Source organism: Oncorhynchus mykiss, chromosome 13 (assembly GCF_057628025.1).
Source record: "Oncorhynchus mykiss isolate SJ-2025 chromosome 13, ASM5762802v1, whole genome shotgun sequence".
NCBI classification, from domain to species: Eukaryota; Metazoa; Chordata; class Actinopteri; order Salmoniformes; family Salmonidae; genus Oncorhynchus; species Oncorhynchus mykiss.
In genome coordinates, this window is record NC_143034.1 from 57825390 (window position 1) to 57850370 (window position 24981).

At 43.3% G+C, this 24981-nt stretch overlaps 1 protein-coding gene across 5 annotated transcripts in view; it reads left to right on the forward strand.

The window, feature by feature from the left end:
- Positions 1 to 24981, forward strand: part of LOC110486653 (myosin-binding protein C, fast-type) — a 47965-nt gene that overhangs the window by 14148 nt on the left and 8836 nt on the right. The window contains exons 2-25 of one of the 5 annotated variants that reach the window (XM_036941368.2): positions 7718 to 7738; positions 9108 to 9128; positions 9482 to 9496; positions 10188 to 10262; positions 10415 to 10563; positions 10847 to 10964; positions 12673 to 12721; positions 15470 to 15526; positions 15615 to 15787; positions 16005 to 16137; positions 16296 to 16420; positions 17642 to 17747; positions 19470 to 19630; positions 19765 to 19930; positions 20252 to 20358; positions 20462 to 20491; positions 20613 to 20752; positions 20945 to 21104; positions 21376 to 21480; positions 21686 to 21874; positions 21993 to 22127; positions 22267 to 22434; positions 22568 to 22656; positions 22928 to 23123. In XM_036941368.2, the coding sequence (XP_036797263.1) occupies positions 7718 to 7738; positions 9108 to 9128; positions 9482 to 9496; positions 10188 to 10262; positions 10415 to 10563; positions 10847 to 10964; positions 12673 to 12721; positions 15470 to 15526; positions 15615 to 15787; positions 16005 to 16137; positions 16296 to 16420; positions 17642 to 17747; positions 19470 to 19630; positions 19765 to 19930; positions 20252 to 20358; positions 20462 to 20491; positions 20613 to 20752; positions 20945 to 21104; positions 21376 to 21480; positions 21686 to 21874; positions 21993 to 22127; positions 22267 to 22434; positions 22568 to 22656; positions 22928 to 23123 (2688 nt within the window). Of the gene's footprint in view, positions 1 to 7717; positions 7739 to 8938; positions 9129 to 9481; positions 9497 to 10187; positions 10263 to 10414; positions 10564 to 10846; positions 10965 to 12672; positions 12722 to 15469; positions 15527 to 15614; positions 15788 to 16004; positions 16138 to 16295; positions 16421 to 17641; positions 17748 to 19469; positions 19631 to 19764; positions 19931 to 20251; positions 20359 to 20461; positions 20492 to 20612; positions 20753 to 20944; positions 21105 to 21375; positions 21481 to 21685; positions 21875 to 21992; positions 22128 to 22266; positions 22435 to 22567; positions 22657 to 22927; positions 23124 to 24981 lie in introns of those variants that run through there. The other 4 variants (XM_036941370.2, XM_090196895.1, XM_036941371.2 and 1 more) reach the window with 4 other exon arrangements.

The following is a 24981-nucleotide window of genomic DNA, read 5'->3' on the forward strand; positions in this document are numbered from 1 at the left end:
AGGCTCAGAACCTGGGCTAAAGAAGGCTTTTAATGCCCTGCGTGTCAAAGACCCCCTGAGACCTAAGACAGTGGGTGTTGCCAGGAATAAAACTAGATGTGCTGAGAACGCTAACATATTGCTGCCTGAAAAATAAACCTTTTCAAAAATAGACGTGTCAGCTGCTCAGTATGCCAACACTGAGAACACAGCCAGGGTCATTCAGCACAACCAGAGTGTCAAGGCCAAGGCTGAAATCTCAGAATCGCAGTTCGGTATACTTATGGGACAATAGTTCTGAAAAGTCAGTTGTGATTGATCAGATGGAGATGGTTCGGGAGACTTGGTTCATGTTCTACATTCTGTGGTTGGGTAGTTTAATGGATTTAGCTCACTACAAATCCCAAGGCACTGAGACTATTTATGTTATCACTTTAACAGGTGCTCTGAACAAGGACACTGTCTGTACAAATCATAGCTTTGGATGGCAGATCCATGTGTCCGGCCAGAGTTTGAGACAGAGATCATTACCATTACTGTGTGGTTCAGTTCGTTTTTCAGTAAGTAAGTCTTAATCTCTACATTCATTAGGCACCCTTGTATTGTTTATCTCAGATATCAGTACTTTGATGGTCTTAAACCCTATCAAAAGCATCTTAGTCTTGAGGCTGCGTTCTTTGATATTTTTCAGAAACGGACTATCCTACCGATACTTGACTTTGGCGATGTCATTTCCAAAATAGCCTCCAACACTCTAATCAGCAAATTGGATGCAGTCTATCACAGTGCCATCCATTTTGTCACCAAAGCCCATATACTACCCACCACTGCGACCTGTATGCTCTCGTTGGCTGGCCCTCGCTTCATATTTATCGCCAAACCCACTGGCTCCAGGTCATCTATAAGTCTTTACTAGGTAAAGCCCCGCCTTATCTCAGCTCACTGGTCACCATAGCACCACCCACCCATAGCATGCGCTCCAGCAGGTATATTTCACTGGTCACCCCCCAAAGCCAATTCCTCCTTTGGCCGCCTTTCCTTCCATTTCTCTGCTGCCAATGACTGGAACGAACTGCAAAAATCACTGAAGCTGGAGACTCATATCTCCCTTACTAACTTTAAGCACCAGCTGTCAGAGCAGCTCACAGATCACTGCACCTGTACAAAGCCCATCTTTAAATAGCCCATCCAACTACCGCATCCCCACACTGTTATTTATTTGATTTATTTTGCTCCTTTGCACCCCAGTGTCTCTACTTGCACACTCATCTTCTGCTCATCTATCACTCCGGTGTTTAATTGCAATATTGTAATTATTTCGCCACTATGGCCTATTTATTGCCTTGCCTCCCTTATTTGCACACACTGTATATAGACTTTTTCTATTGTATTATTGACTGTATGTTTGTTTGTTCCATGTGTAACTCTGTGTTGTTGTTTGTGTCGCACTGTTTTGCTTTATCTTGGCCAGGTCGGAGTTGTAAATGAGAACTTGTTCTCAACTAGCCTATCTGGTGAAATAAAAATAAAAATTATTTTCTCTTTAAAACTTCCCATCTCTATCAAGAACATATACACAGTAGCAACTGTTTCTATAACATGTTGATGTTTTTTGGGATGAATCTTGTCCTGGAGGCATAATTGAGTGATATCCACTAGATGGGCCAGCTGCAAAGTCAAAATTAGCTATATATTGTAAAAATACATTTAAGGTTAGGGTTAGGCGTAAGGTTAGCAGTGTGGTTAATGTTAGGGTTAATTATTTTATGATTTTGTGGCTGTGCCAGCTAGTGACTACACGGCAGAGCTGCCTCCAGTACATGAGTTATCCCAGTGAATGCCAACCTTTTTCTATATACAGTGTACTTACATTGACTCCAATTCCAATACTCTTTCTTTGCCAGAGGCAGAGCCGGAAGGAATTGGTAAGAACTGCACAAAGCAAGGTTGAGTGAATGTGCAACTCCTCTGTGGTTACATTAGAATATGTATTTGTTTATCGTATGAACTTATGTGTTATGTGTCTACGTACCGGTATAATATTGTATGTACAATGTACATGGGAATGCATTAATGTATCAACATTCTGAATTTACACTACAGTGCTGTGTGCATGCGTGGATTATGCATATCTAGACTTCTACATAATACACATGCATTCAAATAAGTTGTGAATGTTTGTATGTATGCATGTTTGCACAGTGTGAAGTCAAATATTGGTAATTCACAGTGGTGATTATTTTATATTATCTTAACTATATTGTAAATTGGCCTCCCGGGTGGCGCAGTGGTTAGGGGCGCTGTACTGCAGCGCCAGCTGTGCCACCAGAGACTCTGGGTTTGCGCCCAGGCTCTGTCGTAACCAGCCGCGACCGGGTTGTCAGGTACACAGTGTTTCCTCCGACACATTGGTGTGGCTGGCTTCTGGGTTGGATGCGCGCTGTGTTAAGAAGCAGTGCGGTTGGGTTGTGTATCGGAGGATGCTTGACTTTCGACCTTCGTCTCTCCCGAGCCCGTACTCGGAGTTGTAGCGATGAGACAACAATACTAACAATTGGATGCCACGAAATTGGGGAGAAAAAGGGGGTAAAATAAATAAAAACTTAATTAAAAAATATATATATATATTGTAAGTTTAATGGTTCATGATGTTTTCGAGATGATATGGTTGGAATCTAACCTTTGCTTTCTAGTTATTCATTATTGTATATGTTTGTCTTTAATTGTAGCGGCCAAGACAGATAAGGTTGCAGCAGCACCTGCTGGTGAGTCCACTCATAACAAATGAATGACAAATACGTATACATGAAATACTTCGATGAATGGTTAGGCCTATACTAAAATCAATGTCTGATTCAATTTCTCTTTTTTCTTTTTCTTTTATTTACAGATAAGGGTGGGTGAGAACAGGGTGTGTGTGTGTGTGTGTGTGTGTGTGTTTTAACCTGTGTCCCTTTGTGTGTGTTTGTGTTAGTCAGTAGGGCATAACCATCCCCTCATCATTCCAATGTAATGTCGGTTAACAGTTTTCCCTCACTCAGCGAAGCCAGCGGAGGATCATGGTAAGGCCTCTAAGACCAATCACAGAAGTAGCTTTCTGTGGGGATGAGACCGAGTGGCCATGCATGATTCTCACCACGCACCATGACAGTGTTGACCAGATAGAACACCACTACACTTAACTTAGGCTTCACACGTTTATATTCACGCCTATTACAATATCCTACTGGTTTATGCCTGACAAAGCAGACTATATTCATTTAAATGATATATTTGTCATGATTCTTCTGATTCTTACTGGGGTTTTTTATTACCTGAGATAACAGGTCACCAATCAGTTGGTAAGAACTACCTATGTTAATGTTGAGGTGATGTTTGTTATGTGGGTTATTTTGGCAAGCACTGGAGTGTGTGTTTCTGGGTGCGTGTGTATATCTGGGCGTGCGTGTGTGTATGGGGTGTGTGTGGTGTGGTCTGTGTGAGTGTGTTTATTATTTTTATTTTATGTGTGTGTACGCTGTAAAAAAAAAAAAAAAAATCTGTTGGATCAACGTACATTTGTAAAACTACCAGCTGCAATAGGATTGTGAGTTTGCTCAACAAACAATAGGATTGTTCAGGAAACGTTTCGGATGTGTATTTCCTTGTACTCAGTGTGTGAGTTTGTGTGAGTGTCTGCTACTGCAGTATACCACCTTTATTACACACTTACTCCACACTGAAATCCTCTCGTTTTAGTGGCAGAGGCCCAGCCTGCTGAAGAGGGTTAGAGCTATTCTGTTGTGTCATCTGTGGATGTATTGCATGTGGATGTGTGCAGGTATAGGTTTTTGTCCGTGTTGTATGTTTGTATCTGTTTTTGTATGTCTGTGTGAGCGTGTGTGTGTGTGTCAGCGTGTGTATGTGCGCGTGACTGTCTGTACATAATGCTATCTCCAATATGGACTTAAGTCCAGTACCTCCTACTGAAATCCATTTGTGTGTATTAACAGAGGCCCAGCCTGCTATAGAGGGGAAAAGTTTTTGTGGCTGAATGAATTACATAAATTAGTGTATGCAGCACGAGCACATGGGTTGTTGTGTGTGTACACGGTAAGTTTGCATATATTGTGAGAATGCTGTATGTGTACACTGTGCATCATGTCAGTTCTATTCAACAATGAAGTCCAGTCGTCCTCCCTGATAGCCTTGTTAATCTGACAGAAGGCGAACCTGCTGTAGAGGGTAAGAGCTGTTCTGGCTTAATATGGTCCTTCAATGTATAACACACACAGCATTAAGTTGAAGTCAGTGTGTTATCTACGGTTCATCAGAGAGGTGGTGGAGGCATTTGCTTGTGGGTATACGAGTACTTTATGTGAGAGTGTATATGTACATGTAGGATCTTAATTTGAGCCAGATTGCTACAGCAGTAAAATAATTCTGCAGTAACTGAAAATGTGAATTATTATGTTGATTATAATTCATGGATATATTTTGTAGGGATACACTTTACGTTAAGGCAAATCAAGTTTGACGTTTTAAAGTGGAAATTACAAACTTTGGAAGCCTTTTTAAACCTTGAGTGCACGAGGTGTGAGGACGTAAGTGACCGCTTTTGACGCTTATGCCTGGAGCCGGCCCTGTTTGTGTGTACAAGTTGCATCATGCTAACATTAAAATCATATTTTAATTAACAGAGGCCCAGCCTGCAACATTAACACAGGCCCAGCCTGTAATATTAACACAGGCCCAGCCTGCAACCTTAACACAGGCCCAGCCTGCAACATTAACACAGGCCCAGCCTTCAACCTTAACACAGGCCCAGCCTGCAACATTAACACAGGCCCAGCCTGCAACATTAACACAGGCCCAGCCTGCAACATTAACACAGGCCCAGCCTGTAATATTAACACAGGCCCAGCCTTCAACCTTAACACAGGCCCAGCCTGCAACATTAACACAGGCCCAGCCTGCAACGTTAACACAGGCCCAGCCTGCATCATTAACACAGGCCCAGCCACAGAGGGTAAGAGCTTTTCAGTCAATGTGTTAAGCCTTAATTTACACCCTACGCTGTATGCAACTACAATAAGCTAGGCAAAATGGCGATCATCTATAGTTGAGAAGCTAAAATATACAGACGTGTGCAGCCTCACAATTAGAAAGTTGATGCAAGTATGCAGGAGGATCGCCATTTTGTTACGTTACAGTATTGTTCTAAAATTGATTAAATAAAAATCTACACACAATACCCCATAATGACAAAGCAAAACAGGTTTTTAGAAATTGTTGCAAATTTCTTTAAAAGAAAAAACAGAAATTCCTTATTTACATCAGTATTAAGACCCTTTGTATGAGACTCGGTATTGAGCTCAGGTGCATCCTGTTTCCATTGAAAAAAATGATTTTATCCATTTTACAATAAGGCTCTCACGTCAAAAAATATGGAAAAAGTGAAGGGCTCTAAATAGGTTCCGAATGCACTGTGTATTAGCCTTTACTTGTTTGTTTGTATCTTGTATACATATTTGCAGAAGTGTCTTTTGGGTGGGTGGGTGTGGGTATTTCAGTGTGTGCTTCTGCATATATAGTACCAGTGAAAGTTTAGACACACCTTCTCATGATTTATTTATATTTTTCCTACATTGTAGAATAATAGTGAATACATCAGAACTATAAAATAACACATATGGAATCATGTAGTAACCAAAATAGTGTTAAGCAAATCAAAATAGATGGATTTTAGATTTTAGATTCTTCAAGGTAGCCACCATTTGCCTTGATGACAGCTTGCACACTCTTGGCATTTTCTCAACCAGCCTCATGAGGAATGATTTTCCAACAATCTGGAAGGAGTTCCCACATATGCTGAGCACTATTTGTCCGCTTTTCCTCCACTCTGTGGTCCAACTCATCCCAGAATATCTCAATTGGGTTGAGGTCGGGTGATTGTGGAGGCCAGGACATCTGATGCAGCACTCCATCACTCTCCTTCTTGGTTAAATAGCCCTTACACAGCCTGGAGGTGTGTTTTGGGCCATTGCCCTGTTGAAAAACAAATGATAGTCCCACTAAGCGCAAACCAGATGGGATGGCATATCACTGCAGAATGCTGTGGTAGCCATGCTGGTTAAGTGTACCTTGAATTCTAAATAAATCACAGACACTGTCACCATTAAAGCACTCCCACACCATCACACCACCTCCTCCATGCTTCACGGTGGGAACAACACATGCGGAGATCATCTGTTCACCTACTCTGCGTCTCACAAAGACATGGCGGTTGGAACCAAAAATCTAAAATTTGGTCTCATCAGACTAAAGGACAGATTTCCGCCAGTCTAATGTCCATTGTTCGTGATTTTTGGCCCAATCAAGTTTTTTCTTATTATTGTTCTTCTTTAGTAGTGGTTTCTTTGCAGCAATTCGACCATGAAGGCCTGATTCACGCAGTCTCCTCTGAACAGTTCTTGTTGAGGTGTGTCTGTTACTTGAATTCTGTGAAGCATTTATTTGGGCTGTAATCTGAGGTGCATTTAACACTAATGAACTTATCCTCTGCAGCAGAGGTAACTCTGGGTCTTCCTTTCCTGTGGCAGTCCTCATGAGAGCCAATTTTATCATAGCGCTTGATGGTTTTTGCTACTGTTCTTGAAGTGTTCTGCATTGACTTACCTTCATGTCTTAAAATAATGACTGTCGTTTCCCTTTGCTATCTTCTGTATACCACCCTTACCTTGTCACAACACAACTGATTGGCTCAAACACATTAGGAAGGAAATAAATTCCACAAATGAACTTTTAACAAGACACATCTGTTCATTTAAATGCATTCCAGGTGAATATCTCATGAAGCTGGTTGAGAGAATGCCAAGTGTCACGTTCGTCATAAGGAGTATACCAAGATGCAGCGTGGTATGTTTCCATCCTTTATTTTGGAAATGAAAACTTCAAAGAACAAAACGAACAAACAAAACATGACGCTAATAATAATATAATGCTCGCTGGCAACTATATCTAATACAAGATCCCACAAAGCACCTAAATATGATCCCCAATCAGAGACAACGATAAACAGCTGCCTCTGATTGGGAACTATATCAGGCCACCATAGAAATACAATTCCCCGAGATAACCCACCCTAAATCACACCTCGACCCAACCAACATAGAGAATAAACAGCTCTCTATGGTCAGGGCGTGACACCAAGAGTGTGAAAAGCTGTCATCAAGGCACAGGGGGGATACTTTGAAGAATCTGAAATATAATATATCACTTTTTTGGTTACTACATTATTCCATATGTGCTATTTCATAGTTTTGATGTCTTCACTATTATTCTGCAATTTATAAAAAAAAGTACAAATAAAGAAACTTTTGACGAGTACTGTATATATTAGCATTCTCCTCATACTTAACCATAAATCCTTTTACTTTCTTTTATTAGAGGTGAAGCACCCTGAGACAAGGAAGGGTACTGTAACAAAAAGGATTGTAGTGCAGTGACTGTATGAATGCACAAATGTATCAATGCATTCTGCGTTTGTGTGTATTTGTATAAACCAGCATGTATGCCAGTGTTATCATGGGTAAGCCTATGTATGTTTGTATGTCTTGTTTTTATGATCTAGTATTTCGTATATTCATATATCCACAACTTTTTTCTCCAGTCACAGGGACAGTATATTTGGTTGTTGTTTAACCCTTCGCTGTCCGCAGTACTAATGTCTATGTACCAATTGTTTCTTTTCATTCAGAGGGAAGTGAGTGCAGAGATGGTAAGGAAAGGAAACAATACACAACTCCCCCTCTGTGTTTGTGTTTGTATGCTTCCCTGCTTCCTGTCAATCACCTGGTTAACGTGCATGTCTGTCAGTCTCAGTCACGGCACGGTGTGACGGTGACCTGAGCGTCCGTCACGGTGGACTGACAAACGGAGACTACTGAATCCTGGGATTGCTCTGGCGATGGCCGTCAGTAATGGAAAAGATCCTGCAGGCCTATTTGATGGGTTTATGGATACTGTATAATTTATGTAGAGATCTTTAGGAATCATCTGTTGAGGAGTTAGACCCAGAGAATCAGTCTGACAGATAGTTGTTGTGATATCAGCGCCGACTGATACTAATTACTAGAGATCAGCGGTGAGTTTCCCAAAAACATAAAGATCATATTGGCAAAATGGCATAAAATCATAATTTTTCTATTGCTTATGAATAGACTTAAGATGATTTTTAGTGCTTAATATGATATTCATGTTTTTGGCAAAAAACATCTGTTGAGATTAGACATGACATGATACAGTATCATGGTTTCGCCAAAGCATCCAAGTGAAGGAATTGTATTAAACATCAAATGACCTTGACTCGAAATTGATGCAGAGTGAAAACGTAATCTAAATTACAAATTACAAAATGATATATACTGTATATATTTACTCTGAGTATATATCGTGACCAGTGTGTATGTGTGCACTTACTAAGGTAATGGTTTAATAGAAGGATAAGTTGATGATACGTTTTGCTGTTTTGTTGCGTTAGTTCAAATACTGTTCCTGCACAATACCATATCCCTTATCATTAATCACTGTATTGCAAAAGATGTTGATATGAAATATCAAGGTATTATCTGTTCCTGAAGTGTTACAGTAATAATCAATTACGTGATATTTACCTACAGTAATATTTCCCATAATACACATTATCCTCCAAAATGATCTTACTGAAGAATTGTTATGGTTTTGATGGATGCCGGTTCTGCTGTTCCATTTGAGGTGTTTATCGCTGCACTCCCAACCTCTCACAGTTTCAAACCGCAGCGACTTTCCAATGTGAGAGTGAAATGGTGTAAAGAGCTGAAGGAAAAGTGTCCCTTGGGTGCTGGTCCAGGATCAGCTTGACCTATTCACATTCTTACTGAAATGATTTAAATCACACTAGAGAACTGAGCCTGGATCTGTGCACAGGGGTCACTTGATTCCAATCAAATTAACTGAGCCCATAAAAGCAGAGTTTATGGAGGTGCATGACCTCACTTGATTCTTGACCCTTGTTCCATTCTCTCGACAACCTTTTCACCCAATCGATTGGTCAATCGATATGGCTTTTTACCTGCTTCTCTATGCTTATAAACTCTCTTTTTCCATAGAGCTCTTGTCAGAATCAGAAGGTGAGAGAACAAATCAATTGTGTTCCGTTTGCACCGCTAATAATTCCCCTAAATTCTCAATAATAATAATAATAATAGTAATGATGAGTACAGTGTCACCAACTGGTTTGAATTTGACAAGTGAGGAAATAACTCATTAACCGTCTAGTTTTTACCTCCATTTTGAAAAGAAAGGAAATGTTCATCCAAGTTAGAGAGGGAAGAGAGAGACATTAAGTGTGTGTGAGAGAGCACCTGCAGGTCAGGTTTTCATAGCTGCTCAGTAAACGCTCATCCTTCAGATTACAGTAAAGATACTGCAGCTAATGTGTTCCCTCGCTGTGTTTCTCTCTCTCTCTTTCTCCCTGATACAGAATTGCCCGATGATGGTAAGACAAACAAATACTTAAGCTTGTATTTGTCTATCTGCTGACACAAAACAATGCAATCCTTTTTTTGAAAAGGAGGGAGCACGCAAAGGAACAGGAGCGAGCAGTCATGCTTTGATAATATCACAACATTAAAGAGCTATATTTACTTTTGTCACAGTGGGAGAAGACTAGTGGAAAGGGATGGATAAACACGTCTTCAGATGTGTTTTTAGTTCCTTGTTCATTCCCAGGTGGGCTTACCTTACTGCTGTTAGAGGCCCTCTTCTGGTGTTGACTAGACGCTTGGATACTGACCCTCAGTTAAATACAAGACTGATGTCATTGTCATGATTTCTCATGATCATCCATTAGAATAATGGAGACATTTCAGGGAGTGGAAACACATGCCACAGCACTTTTCTCTGTCTTTGAGAAAAGCTGTTGCTAAATGTGGATGTAAGAAGTCTCAATAAGTCACAGGGTGAACAAAGACAAGCTTTACCTCTGACCTTTGATCTTGCTGCCTAGTAGACAAAATATTCATAAATTAATGGCATTTATAAACAAAGGTTAGGTGCTTTGGTCTAATGTTTGGTTTTCTGCCTCTACTTGTCTGTTCACTGATGGTGTTGTGTCTATGATGTCTGATGAGCAGTCATCAATGACCTTATTCTAACCCCTGACCTCTATGACCTCTCCCTACTTTTAGAGACTGTCCAAGGAGGGCAGTCCGAGCTGACCGGACTATTTGTAGAGAGGCCAGAGAGCACTACAGTAATCAAAGGTGAGACCCCTGCCCTCTTGCCCCTCTCTGACATACTGTAGCACTCTGAAGTTTGGATTGACACTCACATACGGATCATGGATAACAACCGTAAAAACACCATTATCCAGAGGTCAGAATTTCTGATTGCTGATGTAAATTGTGGGTGGCAGGGAAGAACGTCACCTTTGTGGCTAAAGTGGACTCATCTGACCTGCTGAGGAAGCCCAACATGAAATGGCTGAAAGGGAAGTGGCTGGACCTGGGCAGCAAGGCTGGCAAGCACGTGCAGTTTAAAGAGGCCTATGACAGGAACTCCAAGGTGTGTGTGTGTGTCACTGTTTTCACATTCTCTCAAACCTGCACAAGTGAAAGTCTACTGTACATCTGTGTTACTCTTTTGTGTGTGTGTGTGTGTGTGTGTGTGTGTGTGTGTGTGTGTGTGTGTGTGTGTGTGTGTGTGTGTGTGTGTGTGTGTGTGTGTGTGTGTGTGTGTGTGTGTGTGTGTACTGTGTGTGTGTACTGTGTGTGTGTGTGTGTGTGTACTGTGTGTGCATGTATATATTTTAAGAGTGTATGTCTTCCTCTCTCGCCATCTCAACCAGGTCTACACATATGAGATGAGCATCATCAAAGTAGTGGAAGGAGACGCAGGTGGCTACCGTTGTGAGGTCACCTCCAAAGACAAGTGTGACAGCTGTACATTTGAAGTAACAGTGGAAGGTGGGTCCCTCCCAGGCCATCATCGTCAGCCATTTAGTCATGTATCTGTCACTTAACCTGTGGTCAGTGAGTTTGTCAGTAAGTCATTCAATATTTGATACAGAATGTATCAAAGCAGGTAGTGTACAGTGCCTTGCGAAATCAAAAACTGAAAAATTGGGCGTGCAAAATTATTCAGCCCCTTTACTTTCAGTGCAGCAAACTCTCTCCAGAAGTTCAGTGAGGATCTCTGAATGATCCAATGTTGACCTAAATGACTAATGATGATAAATACAATCCACCTGTGTGTAATCAAGTCTCCGTATAAATGCACATGCACTGTGATAGTCTCAGAGGTCCGTTAAAAGTGCAGAGAGCATCATGAAGAACAAGGAACACACCAGGCAGGTCCGAGATACTGTTTTGAAGAAGTTTAAAGCCGGATTTGGATACAAAAATATTTCCCAAGCTTTAAACATCCCAAGGAGGACTGTGCAAGCGATAATATTGAAATGGAAGGAGTATCAGACCACTGCAAATCTACCAAGACCTGGCCGTCCCTCTAAACTTTCAGCTCATACAAGGAGAAGACTGATCAGAGATGCAGCCAAGAGGCCCATGGTCACTCTGGATGAACTGCAGAGATCTACAGCTGAGGTGGGAGACTCTGTCCATAGGACAACAATCAGTCGTATATTGCACAAATCTGGCCTTTATGGAAGAGTGGCAAGAAGAAAGCCATTTCTTAAAGATATCCATAAAAAGTGTCGTTTAAAGTTTGCCACAAGCCACCTGGGAGACACACCAAACATGTGGAAGAAGGTGCTCTGGTCAGATGAAACAAAAATTGAACTTTTTGGCAACAATGCAAAACGTTATGTTTGGCGTAAAAGCAACACAGCTCATCACCCTGAACACACCATCCCCACTGTCAAACATGGTGGTGGCAGCATCATGGTTTGGGCCTGCTTTTCTTCAGCAGGGACAGGGAAGATGGTTAAAATTGATGGGAAGATGGATGGAGCCAAATACAGGACCATTCTGGAAGAAAACCTGATGGTCTGCAAAAGACCTGAGACTGGGACGGAGATTTGTCTTCCAACAAGACAATGATCCAAAACATAAAGCAAAATCTACAATGGAATGGTTCAAAAATAAACATATCCAGGTGTTAGAATGGCCAAGTCAAAGTCCAGACCTGAATCCAATCGAGAATCTGTGGAAAGAACTGAAAACTGCTGTTCACAAATGCTCTCCATCCAACCTCACTGAGCTCGAGCTGTTTTGCAAGGAGGAATGGGAAAAAATGTCAGTCTCTCGATGTGCAAAACTGATAGAGACATACCCCAAGCGACTTACAGCTGTAATCGCAGCAAAAGGTGGCGCTACAAAGTATTAACTTAAGGGGGCTGAATAATTTTACACGCCCAATTTTTCAGTTTTTGATTTGTTAAAAAAGTTTGAAATATCCAATAAATGTCGTTCCACTTCATGATTGTGTCCCACTTGTTGTTGATTCTTCACACAAAAATACAGTTTTATATCTTTATGTTTGAAGCCTGAAATGTGGCAAAAGGTCGCAAAGTTCAAGGGGGGCCGAATACTTTCGCAAGGCACTGTATATGTGTTTCAGTGTCAGTACTCAGTCCATTATTCATCCTGATTTTTCAACTGTCTGTCAGTTAGTCCAGTGTTCCTCTCACAGTTCCCTCCCTCTGTCATGTTTCAGCCGTACAAGAGGAGCAGCCCGCCAACATCCTGGATTCCTTCAAGCGATCGTGAGTGTGACTGTCAGGGTGGTTCCATTCAACATATCCTCTGTCTTTCTCTCCCACCTCACATATGTTGGTTATTCTCTCTATCTTTGCCTCCGGGCATCTGTCCCACTGTGAGTATATCTTCCCCTGACTGTCTTTCTGGCTCACATATCTGTGTTTGTAGGTGTCTTTGGTATATCTGTGTCAGTCACGTTGTCTGTGTGCGTTTTGGCTTCACTGTATGTCTGTCATTGTACTATACATCTGCCTTTTCTATGTCTTTATCTGTGCATTCATGTCTATTTGTGTCTCTGTGACTTACTGGTGTGTCTGTGACTTACTAATGTGTCTCTGTGACTTACTAATGTGTCTCTGTGACTTACTGGTGTGCCTCTGTGCCTTACTAATGTGTCTCTGTGACTTACTGGTGTGTCTCTGTGACTTACTAATGTGTCTTTGTGACTTACTAATGTGTCTCTGTGACTTACTGGTGTGTCTGTGACTTACTAATGTCTCTCTGTGACTTACTAATGTGTCTCTGTGACTTACTGGTGTGCCTCTGTGACTTACTAATGTGTCTCTGTGACTTACTGGTGTGTCTGTTACTTACTAATGTCTCTCTGTGACTTACTAATGTGTATCTGTGACTTAATGGTGTGTATCTGTGACTTACTGGTGTGTCTCTGTGACTTAATGGTGTGTCTCTGTGACTTACTAATGTGTCTCTGACTTACTGGTGTGTCTCTGTGACTTGCTGGTGTGTCTCTGTGACTTACTGGTGTGCCTCTGACTTACTGGTGTGTCTCTGTGACATACTGGTGTGTCTCTGTGACTTACTAATGTCTCTCTGTGACTTACTAATGTGTCTCTGTGACTTACTGGTGTGTCTCTGACTTACTGGTGTGTCTCTGTGACTTACTGGTGTGTCTCTGTGACTTACTGGTGTGTCTCTGTGACTTACTGATGTGTCTCTGTGACTTACTGGTGTGTTTCTATGACTTACTGGTGTGTCTCTGTGACTATGTTTGTGTGTTTTTATGTTTAAGTTGTACATTTTGTCCATATGTTTCTATTTCTGTGTCTGTTCACTATGTATATCCCTGTATGTCTGTATTCGTGTCTTCTCTTCCCTCTCTCCAAAGACTTGTGTTTCAATATGTGTGCAGCAGCTCTGTCTCTCGCTGTGAAGCTGTAGAAAATCCCTCTGTGTTTGTTGGCATAGTGCTGCCGCCAGTCAGTTCACTCTAGTTACTGTTTTAAATATGATTTCCTCTCCTGATCAGACAAAAATACAAAAAAGCAAGGGTAAGACAGGAGGCACAACGTGCAAAGGACCATTTCAGATTGTCTTTTTGTGTTTATTTTGTGAATTTTGGTATGAAGAAAAGAAAAAGAGAATGAAAAGATATGAAAAAATAGATGTTACAAGCCTGAATTAAATTGTGAAAACCCAAGATGCCAAAAAACCTTCAACACCCCAAAGGTTGCTGGATGGGTTAGTGTTGACCTTGCCACAGTATGTGGCGGTCTTTGCGTTCCAACTCCCACTGTCAGTAAGTATGGAGAATCCAGTCATTGCGATTCATCCGTGTGTACCCCCATCTACCTCCTCAGCGATTCTGTGTCTGGCCTTGCTGCCTCTCTGTTATAAGGCAGCCTTGTCCTAAGCTTCTTCCAGAACCTGAATCCATTGTGTGTGTTCTGAATATATTATTTGGGATTCCCTTCCGTGTGCTTCCATATTCCCACCTTTGTAATTCTTCATCTGTCCACTGTGTGTGTTCAGATGTGAAATAGCCTGTGCTTCCCCTCATGTGTTCTTTGTCATGTGAGGCTATTTCTGGTACTGTACGTCTGGCCCATTGACAAGGCCTCAAGTGGAACTAGTGTATATTTCCCATGGATTACATACATTAGAGATGCAATCATGAGGTGTCATATGTGTGGATCTTTATGTGAGTGTAAGAAAAGCTCTGTGTGGGTGTGTATCAGCAGTACCTGTGCGTGTACATTTACACAGTATTTACCTTGTATATATATGTCAATGTACAGCCTTGTACATGTACAGTGTATCTGTGTTTGGGTTACATACAGTAACAAATAGAGGTCAATACTGAATGTTCAAATGTGTGTGTGTGTGTGTGTGTGTGTGTGGGGGTGTGTGTGTGAACACTAGTATGCTGTTTTTTTATGTCCCATTGAATTTAGGCGGGCAAAGTGTCAGTATGCACCGTATTGATTCCCACAATGCTCTATATGCTCACTCATTACCATCCTGTTTTGTGTTATCAGAGGCATAAAAGGCGCCAAAAAAGGGTAAGACATGGCTACAGACACTGTGCGATACTGTGCAACCACAGTGTACTGTCTGTATATTTGTGTGTATTTGGGAATTCCGGCCCTGTTGTTATAACTTTTATTTCAATACTGTATCGTTGGTGTCTTTACGTCAGGGAAAGTGAATTTGGGTGTGGATGTTTGTGTGTGTGTGTTCGTCTTAGCAGAGTGCAGTGTAGTACCATCTACTGTATGTCCAGTACCATTCGTTCACTTCCATATTTTTTGTAAATAAACAATGATTCACTACTATAGCATTGAAATAGCACAGCTATTCATTGTTGATTGATCTTATGTGAAACCTTAATAGACAACAAGTATATTTGTATGTACTGTATACTGTATGTTATGTTTGAAATGACCGACTCCTCTAACCTGACCTAACACTGTAGGAAACCTAATTCTCCCACTCGTAACCTTTCTTGTCCCCAGGGGAGATGCAGGAGAGGATGCAGGTGACCTGGACTTCAGTGCCCTCCTCAAAAAAAGGTAGGAGTGGAGTTAACTCCATTATGAGCAATCACACATACTCTCACACACACAATCACAATCAATCTCCTCTCCCCCTCTCTTTCAGGGAAAAAAAGGCGAGGGACGAGCCCAAAGAGGAAGTGGATGTGTGGGAGATCCTGAAGGATGCTAAGCCATGTGACTATGAGAAGATTGCCTTTGATTACGGCATCACAGACCTCAGGGGCCTGCTCAAGAGACTGAAGAAGATGAAGAAGGTGGAACCCAAGAAGAGTGACGGTGAGGGGAGAGAAAGGGGGGGGATACTGGAGGAGGAAGTAGGCAAGCTGTGGGCATTTCTACTTGAGAGTGTTTGGTACAGGGAATGCTTTATTATAGTGAATGCCTGAGGGGCTCTGAAAGGGAGGTAGTCTGGTGTAGTGTTGCTTGGGTTATTCTGGTTGTTGTGTCTGGTGTGTAAAAGCTGGAGACATAAGTGGTTCTTTCCCTCCCTCAGCCTTCCTGAAGAAGCTAGAGCAATGTTACTCTGTGGACAAGGGCAAGAGGACCCAGATGCATGTTGAGCTCCATGACCCCAACGTTCAGGTCAAATGGCTGAAGAACGGAGTGGAGATCAAACCCTCTGCCAAGTGAGACTGACGTGTGTGTGTGTGTATTTGACTATATGAGCGTGTGAGTCATTCATTTGTCGATGAGTTGAGTGAGCGACACTCGGTCACTAGTGTCTGTCTGTCCTCACTGTTTTCTGCCAGTGTCTCTCTCTGCCCCTGTCTGTCTGTCATGCCAGGTATGTGTTTGAGTGCGTGGGCAACAAACGGACACTCACCATCAACAAGTGCAACCTGTCTGACGATGCAGCCTATGAGTGTGTTGTGGGAGAGGAGAAGAGCTTCACTGAAGTCTTTGTCAAAGGTAAACACTCAGCATCTTTACATAGGGTGTTTGAGGGGAGGGAGTTGTTCTCTGCTTAGTTCAGTGTCTTTGAGTGTGTAGGGTCTGTCAACATTTACTGTGTATGCAGTACATGTCTCAATGTTTATATGTATGTGTGTATTAATGTCTATGAACAGTAAGTTTGCACAACGTTGTTGTCCTGTATTTGTTGTCCAGTTTGTAGCGTGTCTTATGCGTGTTCTGTGTGTCTCGTTGATTTTGGGTAGAGGGGCAAAGATGCATTTGCTCCTCAACCATCATGCGCTTTGCTCTCTCTCTGTGCCCATTCATTTCATGCTGTTTTTGCATTTATCCGACCGTACAGCAACGGGTAAGTTTCCCCACACAGACGCCATTCCAGTGCAACAACCACAGAATGTTGTTGTGTGTATTTAGACGTCCCTATTGCTTCTGTCAGTGTTTATATCAATGCCGTACGTGTTGATGTGTCTAACGTGAGAGAAGGTGTACGTGTGTTTAGCGGATGGAAGCTAGTGGAAGCTAGCTGAGCATCGATCACACAGTTCATTCTCCTCCTGGAGAACTGAAGTACTGCCCCCCCCCCCCCAAAAAAAAATCCAGGGTTTTTGCGGTATAGCACTTTTGGAAACTTCTGAGTACGTTGTTGTGTTGTTGTTGTGAGCATGGTACTGTATGGGAGCCCGCGACGGACGGGTTCAGTGGTGCCGTGACTTAGATCCCAGAGTTGATGTCTATCATCTGCTGAGGTTGCTGCGGAAAAGGAGGAGGTCAGAGGGAGGTGGATGTAGATGACGGCGGCTAACGGATGCTAGCTTAGCATCACGCATTGACACAGTGATGTTGATGTCACCTTCCCGGAGACCTGAGGTACTGTCTCCCCCGTACCACAACAGCTCAGTTCTCTGTTTCTATAGCAGTATTAACAGAGACTATGGAGGACATTGTGTTGTTGTGAAACATGGTATCGAATCCTGGTGTGGACTGGTACATGTTAGGTGTTCGTGTCTTTGTGTTAGCACAGTATACAGTGCTGTGCCATGAAATCTTCAGCTTCATCATTCTTCTACTTCTTCCTTTTTATTCTTCTGCTTACTTTGGTGTTGAGTGATCAAGTCTTTGTTGGTGAATTTTCCTGTAAGTGTGGTTGTGTATGTGTAACTTCCCCATGGTGTTTGTATGAGGTGCATGAGTTGTGTTGACGTCTGTGTCTATCCACAGAGCCCCCGGTCACCATCACCAAGCTGCTGGACGATGTGCATGTAGTGGTGGGAGAGAAGGTGGAGTTTGAGTGTGAGGTGTCAGAGGAAGGAGCCAACGTCAAATGGTGAGGGACTCATTCTAATACCCTTTTTAATCAAATGACTAAGTAACTAAATCAATCAATTTCTGTTACTGCTGTGGCATTTGTGTGTGTGTGTACAGTGGGGGGAACAAGTATTTGATACACTGCCGATTTTGCAGGTTTTCCTACTTACAAAGCATGTAATGGTCTGTTATCATAGGCACACTTCAACTGTGAGAGACGGAATCTAAAACAAAAATCCAGAAAATCACATTGTATGATTTTTAAATAATTCATTTGCATTTTATTGCATGACATATGTATTTGATACATCAGAAAAGCAGAACTTAATATTTGGTACAGAAACCTTTGTTTGCAATTAAAGAGATCATACGTTTCCTGTAGTTCTTGACCAGGTGTGCACACACTGCAGCAGGGATTTTGGCCCACTCCTCCATACAGACCTTCTCCAGATCCTTCAGGTTTCGGGGCTGTCGCTGGGCAATAGGGACTTTCAGCGCCCTCCGAAGATTTTCTATTGGGTTCAGATCTGGAGACTGGCTAGGCCACTCCAGGACCTTGAGATGCTTCTTACGGAGCCACTCCTTAGTTGCCCTGGCTGTGTGTTTCGGGTCGTTGTCATGCTGGAAGACCCAGCCACGACCCATCTTCAATGCTCTTACTGAGGGAAGGAGGTTGTTGGCCAAGATCTCGCGATACATGGCCCCATCCATCCTCCCCTCAATACGGTGCAGTCGTCCTGTCCCCTTTGCAGAAAAGCATTTCCACCTCCATGCTTCACAGTTGGGATGGTGTTCTTGGGGTTGTACTCGTCCTTCTTCTTCCTCCAAACACAGCGAGTGGAGTTGAGACAAAAATAGAGCTTTTTGGTCTAATCAGACCACATGACCTTCTCCCATTCCTCCTCTGGATCATCCAGATGGTCATTGGCAAACTTCAGACGGGCCTGGACATGCGCTGGCTTGAGCAGGGGGACCTTGCGTGCGCCATGACGGCGTAGTGTGTTACTAATGGTTTTCTTTGAGACTGTGGCCCCAGCTCTCTTCAGGTCATTGACCAGGTCCTGCCGTGTAGTTCTGGGCTGATCCCTTACCTTCCTCACGATCATTGATGCCCCACGAGGTGAGATCTTGCATGGAGCCCCAGACCGAGGGTGATTGACCTTCATCTTGAACTTCTTCCATTTTCTAATAATTGCGCTAACAGTTGTTGCCTTCTCACCAAGCTGCTTACCTATTGTCCTGTAGCCCATCCCAGCCTTGTGCAGGTCTACAAATGTATCCCTGATGTCCTTACACAGCTCTCTGGTCTTGGCCATTGTGGAGAGGTTGGATTCTGTTTGATTGAGTGTGTGGACAGGTGTCTTTTATACAGGAAACGAGTTCAGGTGCAGTTAATACAGGTAATGAGTGGAGAACAGGAGGGCTTCTTAAAGAAAAACTAACAGGTCTGTGAGAGCCGGAATTCTTACTGGTTGGTAGGTGATCAAATACTTATGTCATGCAATAAAATGCTAATTAATTACTTAAAAATCATACAATGTGATATTCTGGATTTTTGTTTTAGATTCCGTCTCTCACAGTTGAAGTGTACATATGATAAAAATTACAGACCTCTACATGCTTTGTAAGTAGGAAAACCTGCAAAATCGGCAGTGTATCAAATACTTGTTCTCCCCACTGTATGTGTCTCTCACTGCTGTTAAACGCTATTTCTATGTCTGTGTGTCTCACCCGTGCTCAGGATGAAAGATGGCGTTGAGCTGACAAAGGATGGGAAGTACAGGATAAAGAAGGATGGGAAGAAACACACTCTGGTCATCAATGAAGCAACCATAGAGGACATCGGAATGTACTATGTTTACACTAATGGGGGAGAATCTAAAGGAGAACTGGAAGTGGAAGGTACCACTTCCAGATATCATACAGTACACTAAGGAAATGTTTTATGAACTTCATTTTTGGAAGAGTCTGAAATGCTGTCTCTTTCTGTTTTCTCTTTCTCTCTCCTTCCCTTCATCTCTACCCCTGGTGCTCAGCCAAGGAGCTCGAGGTTCTGCAGAGTATAGCTGACCTGTCGGTGAAGGCGTGTGAACAGGCCATGTTCAAGTGTGAGGTGTCTGATGAGAAGGTGGTGGGCAAGTGGTTCAAGGACGGTGTGGAGGTCAAACCCGGCAACCGCATCAAGATGTCACACATCGGAAGGTATGGCATCACATTGCGGGGGGGGGGGGGGGGGTCCTCATTGAGTTGCAGTAACTTCAGACAGGCCTGAACATCCTCAAATTCTCTGTCTACATGGGATCTTGTCAGTACAGTACATATTCTCACTAGCTAGACCCACCCATGGCAGGTGTTTTACCATGGCAACACTGGTCATGCAGGGAGAGAGCTTTCCCATGCGTTTTTTAACTTGATATTGCATAATGAAGCATGTTGCCAGGGTAACTGTGCTTTGCATAATTGTGGGTCACTGCGAGTGTCTGTTGTCTCCTTGGTAACGTTGGGTTGCCGTTGGTTCTCCAGGATCCACAAGCTGACGATTGATGATGTGAAGCCGCAGGACGAAGGAAACTACACCTTTGTCCCTGAAGGATACGCACTCTCCCTCTCCGCTAAACTCAACTTCATTGGTGAGTGAGAGAGAGCAAGAAAGAGAGAGTTTTACTGAGTACAATGAAGCAGAGCCTGCATTTTAAATGATACTGATTCATGTGTTTTCCCTGTTAATCTCAGAAATCAAGATCGAATATGTTCCACGCCAAGGTAGGTGTGGCTATTGTCACCTACCATCCGTTGGCATTACCTATTTATTACAGTGTATTTAATACTGTGATAATTACCCAGGACCACCTGTCCCTCTCTGACATTCCTCCGCCCCTCACAGACCCTCCCAAAATCCACCTGGACACTAGTAGCACGGGCAGCAAGAACACCATTGTTGTGGTGGCTGGCAACAAGCTCCGCCTTGATGTGGAGATCACAGGAGAGCCTGCCCCCACTGTGTGCTGGATGAAAGGAGACACTGTGAGGATCTAGTCTTTCTGTTACATCCTCCTCACACACACATCAAACCCCTGCCCCAGCATGCCTCTCTAAGGAAGGCAAGGTGTCACTCACATTAACCAACCATTAGGCCATCCAGGTTACACCCAGTAGCTGAAACACCAGACAGTGTCAGTCCAGTTGTCTAAGTGCCCTCCCTGTTCCTGTCTCTAGGTGATATCGGAGGCGGAGGGCAGAGTGAGGGTGGAAACCAGGACCACTCTGAGCAGCTTTGTCATTGAGGGGGCGGAGCGGCCAGACGAAGGCCAGTACTCCATCATAGTGACCAACCCAGCCGGAGAGGACAGGGCTGAGCTCACCGTCAAGATTGTTGGTCAGTGGTACTCTCTCTCCTTCTCTCACTCTCCTCTCTCTTTCCAGTCTTCTACTCTCTCTCTCTACACTCCTCTCCTCTTTCCCCCACATCTCCCTGCTCTCTCCCTTTTCTCTCTCTGTGTCTTGTTCTCCCGTCTTATGCAATATATATGTAAAAACAATTCACTAAGAGAGATTCAATAATAGATGTGGCATTAAGTTAGAACCCATTCTGAGCTGGTGAGAACACCTCTATGTTCTGTCCTGACTGTTCCCCCTGTCCACTCCAGATGTGCCTAACCCTCCAGAGAACGTCAGATGTATGGGAGTTGGCGAGGACACAGCCACCATTACATGGGATCCCCCCAAATTTGACGGGGGTGCGCCCATCAAAGGTGCACCTTTCCTATTTTTACATCTATCTGTTGAGCTATCAGACTCTCTTTCCTCTGGGTTAACAGGCTTCTGTTAACCTCTCTCATTACATTGGTAAGATCTAATGATGTCGCTTTGTGATGTAATGTCGCTCTGTGATGATGTCACTGTGATAATGTCGGTCTGTAATGATGTAATGTCGCTCTGTGATGACGTCACTCGCAGGCTACCTGATGGAGAGGAAAAAGCAGGGTTCCTCCAGGTGGACCAAGCTGAACTTTGAGGTGTTTGAGTCAACCACGTACGAGGCTAAGAAGATGATTGAGGGTGTTTTTTATGAGATGAGAGTGTTTGCTGTCAACGGGATCGGGATCTCCCAGCCCAGCGGCAACTCAAAGCCCTTCATGCCCATAGGTGGGTAGACACTTATTACTAGAGCAGTGGAGAGAAGCCTTTCAATTTCCTGATACTCTACTTATACAACTTACCTTGGTCTTCCTCTCCTCTTAACTATTCTCTCTCTCTCTCTCAGCCCCTACCAGTGAGCCCACTCGTCTGACGGTGGAGGATGTGACAGACAGTACATGTGCCCTGAAGTGGCGTCCTCCAGAGAGGGTTGGAGCAGGGGGCGTTGACGGGTACATAATCGAGTGGTGCAAAGAAGGAGGTAAAGGAAGAATTGGGGATTGTTCAATAACATTATTATTCCTTCTAATTCACTAATCGCTCCCATAGAATTCCTATAAAACATCTAATTTCCAAGTGGATGACAATGAATACTCTTCTGCTATTGGTCCATCCCTCAGAGGATAACTGGGTAGGAGCCAATAAGGAGCCAGTGGACAAGAACACGTACCGTGTGAAGGGGCTGCCAACAGGAGAGAAGCTCTTGTTCAGAGTGGTGGCTATGAACATCGCTGGACGCAGCCCCCCCTGCATCATGAAACAGTCTGTCATCATCAGAGAGATCATGGGTCAGACTCACACGCATGCATGGACACACACACACACACACACTTCTCCATAGACCTCTGACACACACGGTATACACAGCCACTTCCATTACTTCTAGGTTGACATTCCTCTTTGTCTCCCTCCATGTCTCAGAGTACCCAAAGATCCGCCTGCCTCGCCAGCTAAGAACCAAGTTCATCAGGAAAGTGGGCGAGAAGATCAACCTGGTCATCCCCTTCCAGGTCTGAGAACACCTAGCACCACACAGTAATCTTCGCCAGGCTAGAGGCAGGGCTGACTTTATGTTAGCTGGGTCTCAGTGTGTGAAAAGAAGAGCAATCATTGTCCTGTAATGCAAAAACAAACCAATCAGAAAATGGGGTATTCTTGCCAGTCTACACCTTTCTCACTTTAGGGTGTTTCTCCTGCACTTCTCCTGTAGCAGCATCTCACTCTTTAATTCAATAAATGTCATTTTCATTCACTGACCATATCACCCCTCTGTTTCCCCAGGGAAAGCCTCGCCCCGTGGTCAACTGGCTGAAAGATGGTGAGCCCCTGGAGAATAAGTCGGTGGGCATCCGCACCAGTGACTTTGACACCATCCTGTTCATCCGCTCGGCAGAAAGGGACCACTCTGGGACGTACACCCTGTCTGTCCAGATAGACAACATGCAGGACAAGGCTGACATTCACATCCAGATCGTAGGTCAGTCACTGGCACCAGCATCATTAGGGGCTCTGGTCAAAAGTAGTGCACTATATAGGCAATAGGGTTTCCATTTGGGATGGAGGCCATATGTACAGTGGCAAGAAAAAGTATGTGAACCCTTCGGATGTATCTGGATTTCTGCATCAGTTGGTCATACAATTAGATCTGATCTTCATCCAAGTCACAACAATAGACAAACACCGTCTGCTTTAACTAATAACACACAAAGTATTGTATTTTTCTTGTCCATATTGAGTACATCATTTAAACATTCGCCTTGTAGGTTGAGATGAGATTGGAGATGTTGGTAAGAGCTGGCCTGCCCTATAAAAATTTGAGTTTGCTATTCACAAGAAGCATTGCCTGATGTGAACCATGCCTTGAACAAAAGAGATCTCAGAAGACCCAAGATTAAGAATTGTTGACTTGCATAAAGCTGGAAAGGGTTACAAAAGTATCTCTAAAAGCCTTGATGTTCATCAGTCCACGGTAAGACAAATTGTCTATACATGGAGTAAGTTCATCACTGCTGATACTCTCCCTAGGAGTGGCCGTCCTGCAAAGATGACTGCAAGAGCACAGCGCAGAATGCTCAATAAGGTTAAGAAGAATCCTAGTGTCAGCTAAAGACTTACAGAAATCTCTGGAACATGCTAACATCTCTGTTGACGAGTCTACGATACGTAAAACACTGTTCATGGGAGGACACCACAGAAGAAGCAACTGCTGTCCAAAAAAAACATTGCTGCACGTCTGAAGTTCGCAACAGAGCACCTGGATGTTCCACAGCGCTACTGGCAAAAATTCCTGTGGACAGATTAAACTAAAGTTGAGTTGTTTGGAAGGAACATATGTGTGGAGAAAAAAGGCACAGCACATCAACATCAAAACCTCATCAAAACTGTAAAGTATGGTGAAAGGAGCATCATGGTTTGGAGCTGCTTTGCTGCCTCAGGGCCTGGACAGCTTGCTATCATCGACACAAAATTTAATTCCCAGGTTTATCAAGACATTTTGCAGGAGAATGTAAGGCTATCTATCCGCCAATTGAAGCTCAACAGAAGTTGGGGGATGCCACAATGACCCAAAACACAGAAGTAAATACACCTTCTGGAGTGGCCCAGTCAGAGTCCTGACCTCAACCCGATTGAGATGCTGTGGCATGACCTCAAGAGAGCGGTTCACACCAGGCATCCCAAGACTATTGCTGAACTGAAACAGTTTTGTAAAGGGGAATGGTCCAAAATTCCTCCTGACCGTTGTGCAGGTCTGATCCGCAACTACAGAAAACGTTTGGTTGAGGTTATTGCTGCCAAAGGAGGGTCAACCAGTTATTAAATCCAAGGGTTCACATACTTTTCCCACCCTGCACTGTGAATGTTTACACGGTGTGAATGTTTACACAGTGTGTCAATAAAGACATGAAAACGTATAATTGTTTGTGTGTTATTAGTTTTAGCAGACTGTGTTTGTCTGTTGTGATTTAGATGAAGATCAGATCAAATTGTATTACAGTCAAACATGGAGCCACCATGTATGTCCCCACTCACCCTTCAGTCACTATACCTAGTATGTTGTACTACTTATTACAGTCAAATATGGAGCCACCATGATGCAATGACTTAAATCTAGGATGACACCCCAGAGTTTAATGTGATGATAATTCCTCATTTAATCCTTGGAGGGAATCATCAAAGAGGCTGATTCCACTCTTCCTCTCTTCTTAATCCTTCCCTCCTGCCCTGACTGCCACCGTACCGCCGCTTGGCTCCCTCCCTCCCCTCTTTCGCTCCTTCCTGCTCCCTTTAGCACCCGTGTGAGGGTCAGGGTGCTGTATGGCTGGGTGGGTGGATTA